Source organism: Dromiciops gliroides, chromosome 2 (genome assembly GCF_019393635.1).
Source record: "Dromiciops gliroides isolate mDroGli1 chromosome 2, mDroGli1.pri, whole genome shotgun sequence".
NCBI lineage: Eukaryota > Metazoa > Chordata > Mammalia > Microbiotheria > Microbiotheriidae > Dromiciops > Dromiciops gliroides.
In genome coordinates this window covers 177389036-177394189 of record NC_057862.1, presented here as the reverse complement: position 1 = coordinate 177394189, position 5154 = coordinate 177389036, and the positions used below count along the sequence as shown (strand labels likewise).

The window sequence follows — 5154 nt, the reverse complement described above, 5'->3', positions numbered from 1 at the left end:
CACACTGATTGGCTAAGCAGTCAGGCTGAGAAGCCCAACCCTGTTTCACAAGGTGAAAGAAAACTAGATACACTTAGAATAAAAAAGGACTTCTTGGAATAAGAACTCCATTTCCAAAAACACAGAACTAACTCTTCACTGACCTTGGTATTGGAAGATGGAGTCATTCCATAGAGCCTCACTAGTGATCCTGAGTCTTCACCTGGCCTGTGAGTGGAGGGATTTTTTGGATGGGAACAGGAAAAGCCAGAAGTCATTCTTCAAAAGACTGAGATGCAGTCAGGGACTCATCAAATTGGGCTTGCTGACTGAGTTGTGGAAGTGATAGATATAAAATGATGGGAGATGCTGACCTGATGACCAATGACCTGTGTCTGACATTGTCTTTCTGCCCAGGGGTGAGCTGCCTACAGCAGGTGGAGCAGAGTCCTCAGACCTTGAAGATCCAGCAGGGAGAGAGGACCATGATCAACTGCAATTACACTGAAATTACTAGCCAAGGTTCAGGCAGGATCCTGAGAAAGGCCTCACTTCCCTATTTTACATAACTTCGGGGGAGAAGCAGAAAGAAAGGTTCAGAGCCACAGTCAGCAGAAAGGAGCAACATATCTCTCTGCACATCACTGAGGCCCAACCTAAAGACTCAGCCACCTACCTCTGCAGTGTGGGGGCACAGTGATCCTCGGTCATCTGAAGCCTGTGCACAAACCTGTAGCTGAGACACAGGGGCTTCCAGAAAGCACATTATGACACCCTGAAAGCATATACACAGCTTCTATTTCTGGTTCTCATTTATACTCCCTCATTTGATTCTTCAATCAGTCACTCACCTAATGTCTCCTGCCTTGGCCTGTGTATCCACTGGTAATACAAGATTATAGAAGAGAACTCCATCAAATTGGGTAGTAGCCAGTGGACTGGTAGAGGCCACACATCTTAATTACTTAATCTAGCCTCACTGAATATGTTAGGAGTCAGCAATAAGGAGAGTGTTGGAACATGAGATTGGACTACTAATGCTAACTTCATGGAGACATTTCTTTGTTCTGGTATATAGGCCCATGCCCCACTCTCTTTCCAATGTGAAATTTCTCTCCTGATTCCATGGGCTCCAGCTCGCCCCCAGTTTCTATATCAATCTATCTCTGACCTCAAATATTTCCCAAATGACTAAAAACAGGAAATGTCTCTCATGTCTGTTCTCTGAGTCCCTCTGTCATGCTTAAAACTCTTCCTTCTACATTCCTGATCCTCCAGGCATAGGATTTGACAAGTAATTGATTTTGTTAATTATCTTTTGATTTATAAAAATAAATAGGTGAATAAAATATCAGAGCAACACTTAGACAACAATTTAAAAGACTTTCAAATAGCAAGCTGCAGGATCTCTTGCACCTTGAATTGATACACACACCCCTTTCCCTCACATCCCTTACTCCATGGTCAAAATAGAGAAAGGAATAGATTTCTCAAGTTATTGCAGTCACCAGTATTTCTTCATCAAATGCTTTGAGAGAACAGATGAAGGAAAAGCCTTAGAGTTCCCTCCACTAGCTCTCACTGGAGCTATTTTCAGGGTTTGCTCATCTCACCAGGCTCCAACCCTCTCCATTCTGGTCTTTATCCATTCCACCAGTTCTCATCTCCTCTAGGTCCACAGCATCTCTAATATCTTCCAGTGACCCACAACACTCCATGGAGCTCTGCTTCCACTACATTCTACCCCAGTGACAATGATCCCCACTCTAACCATTCAGAAGGAAAAGCCATAATGAACTTTGAAAACATGGGTGCTGTTGTAAACTTGCTAGTGCTACTTAAGCGATGTTCACCCATATCTGACTCATTCCCATACACTCTGCAATCATAAAAGAAACAGTTTGTCACTTAATTCGTTGATTGATTAATTAACTAATTAATTAATTAATAAGTCAGTGGTGTAGGTATACATTTTGCTCACTAGAGGGTACTCTGACTACATAGAAATGAACTACTGGGGGAAGGGTGTCCCCGTACACTGACCAGAGCTCTCCTGACCTAATCCTGTGTAGATATAGAGTTATGATAGAGTTATGATCTGAATGTTGTACTGGAATTAAATTGCATGAAAGGTTATCTTTCTTGTTATAAAAACTATATTCTTGATTGGAGGACTGTCCCTTTCTAATTCGCAAACTTTTGGCTTCATCAATAGTCACTGCCCACTCCAAGTCCCTCCTGTATCAGAATCTTCCTAAAACACAGGTCTGACCAGGTCATCCTCCGACTGAATCAGCTCTTTGGCTCCCTAACACCAGCAGGATTGAAGATGTTGTCTGCATTTCAAAGACCTTCATAGTGTGCCTCCCCCTTAAATTCTGCAATCTTCATATACCTTACCACTCCACTCCCAAGCACCCCCAGTGGATTCCAGTCACACTGGCTGCCTTGCTGCACCTTTTACAACACCCTCCAGCTCCTGAATCTGGGAATTTTTACTGGCATTTTCACTTCCTCTTTACTTCACTTCATCTCTGCCTCCTGGTTTGTCTAGCTTCAAGTCCAAGGTAAAAAACCTGCTTTCTATGAGAAACCTTTCTTGTTCTTCCTTACATCTACTGACTTCTGTTGGCTGATTATTTCAAATTGATCATATATTACTATATATATATATATATATATACATATATATATATATATATATATATATATATACGGTTCATATATAGTTGTTTGCATATAGTCTCCCTCATTACACTATGACTCCCTTTAAAAACAAGGAGTTTACTTTACCTTTCTTTGCTTCCCCAGGAATTAGTATGGTGTCTGTCACATAGTAGGTGCTTAATAAATGTTTATTGACTGGAAGAAAGAGGCTTGGATTTGGAGTCTCTGAGTTATCACTAAGGACTTCTGGTGTTTGTCCCACAACCAGGCCAGGATTAAGTTTCCTCATCTAAAAAAGATTGGAATAGATGGTTTTTAAGGTCCTTTCCAGGTATAAATCTATGATCATATTGTAAGATGTCCTCAAAAGTCCAACAGATATTCTATCCTAAAAACAGTACTGAAAGCATCTTACTGTACCCAAAGTGTCCAGAAATCATTCCTAGTGAACTTTTTCTCACTGCCCTAAAAATCCTGTGGTTGACCTAAGGGGCCAGTCTGTCAAGGGCAAAAAGGCCTTCAGTTGGGGATCTATGTGTCTGTGAATGGGATCTTGGGTGATATGCAGCTCTGATTGGCTGGGCAGCCAAGTTGAAGCAGCACTAGGATTTCCTGGTACAGTGAGAGTACCACAAACATTTAGATTTGAGAAAGACACCTTGAAGAGACAGTACTGAAGTGTAGCCTAGGTTTCAGAACTAAGTGCTTATTGATCAAGTCAAGGGAGAAAATGGAGAAGCCCCTAAGGACTTCATTAGTAATCATGTGGATTCTGCTAAAATGTAAGTTGGGGATTGGGGAGTTGGGAAAAGGGAGACTCATCTTTCCCCCCAAAATTATATGGGACCTTATAAAGGGAACATTCCCCAAAAGACTAAGTGGGAGTGGCAGGACTTCAGCTAAAAGCACATGGGTCTTTCCATGTATACATTGGAGGAGGCAGAAGGTAAGGGAAGCATTGTTAAAGGGGATGTGGACTTGATGACCAGTTTCCAGTGTCTGAAATTGTCTTTTTGCACAGGGGTGAGCTGCCAACAGAGGGTGGAACAGAATCCGCAGGTTTTGAGTGTCCAGGAGGGAGAGAATATCACTATCAACTGCACATATTCAGACTCAAGTTCTCGAGGCATACAGTGGTTCAGGCAGGATCCTGGGAAAGGCCTCACCTTACTATTTTACCTGGCCTCAGAGACAAAAGAGGCAGGAAGATTCAAATCCATGATCAGAAGACAGGATCGTCACATCTCTCTGTACATCACTGCCTCCCAGTCTGGAGACTCAGCCACCTACCTGTGTGCTGTGGAGGCACAGTGATCCCCAGACACCTGCAGCCTATACACAAACCCTGGAGCCCCAGATAGGATGATAGGATGATAGGATGACAACCCCAGAGCTTTTTATTTTTTTTCCCTGTCTTTCTCCCATCTTTCTGGAACCACACAGAGCACCTTTTAAGTGCAGCTCTACCTAATGATTTGCAGATGAGAAGTTTGTCCCTTGCTTTCTGACCATCCCCAGGTTCCCATCTCTACTACAGAGAAGTGACAGAAAACAAGACAGTCTGAGGATGCAGGGAGAAGCCTAGTAGAGGGCACACTCCTTTTTGATTGAATGACTATTTTATCATCTTAAGTTCTTACCATCTCTTTATGCCAACCTCTATGCAGATGGACATCCTCTGTCACACAAAATCGAAGAAGGAAAAACACTATAATACAACAATAATAAAGCCTAACAGAATATATAATATTCCATATGCATTGTACTTTCACACTCACCTCTATATCCACCCATCCATCTCTGTAAAGAAGGGGAAGGGGAAAAGAAAAGAAAAGCTACATTTTCTCATCTTCTCCAGAACCAACTTGGTCTTTTTAATTACACAATGTCCCCTTTCTATTTTTGGTCTTATTATGTACACTGTTGTAATTTTTCCTTTAATTCATCACACTTCACTCTGCTATACTGCATATAAGGCTTGCCACACTTTTCTTTCAGTCAGTCAGTAAGCATTTATTAAGCGCTTATTACTTCTCAATATTGTTTTGGACATTAAATGATGTGATATTTGGAAAGGGCTTAGCATAGAGCCTGCTAAATGGTAGGTGCTTAACAAACGTTTGCATTCTCTCTTAACTCCTAAGTACTCTGCTAATATAGTTTTACAAAGGTTATCTCATTTAATTCTCACAAGAACCCTGGGAGGTAGGCACTATTATGATCCTCAGTGTGCAGTTCAAGAAACTGAGATAGACAGAAGTGAAGTGACTTGCCCAGGGTCACACAGGTCGTAAATGTCTGAGGTAAGATTGTTGCTAAGGGATTCCTAGCTCCAACCTCAGCAGTTTATTCATTGTGGCACCTACTTGCTTCAAGGGACCTTGTGTCACTGCATCTCAGGGTACCTGGATGAGAGGAAGGCATAAGAAAGCCTAGAAAGGTAGGAAGAGCCAGGTGATGAAGGACTTTGAATGTCCACCATAACTCTTTGAATTCCTCATCATCATT

The 5154-nt window shown here is 41.9% G+C and overlaps 1 gene segment (V, D, J or C); it reads left to right on the top strand.

The window, feature by feature from the left end:
• Window positions 1-3555: 3555 nt before the first annotated feature.
• LOC122738465 lies at window positions 3556-3960 on the top strand. The segment is given in 1 exon segment: window positions 3556-3960. A coding segment is annotated over 1 exon segment (405 nt).
• The last annotated feature ends 1194 nt before the right edge of the window (window positions 3961-5154 follow it).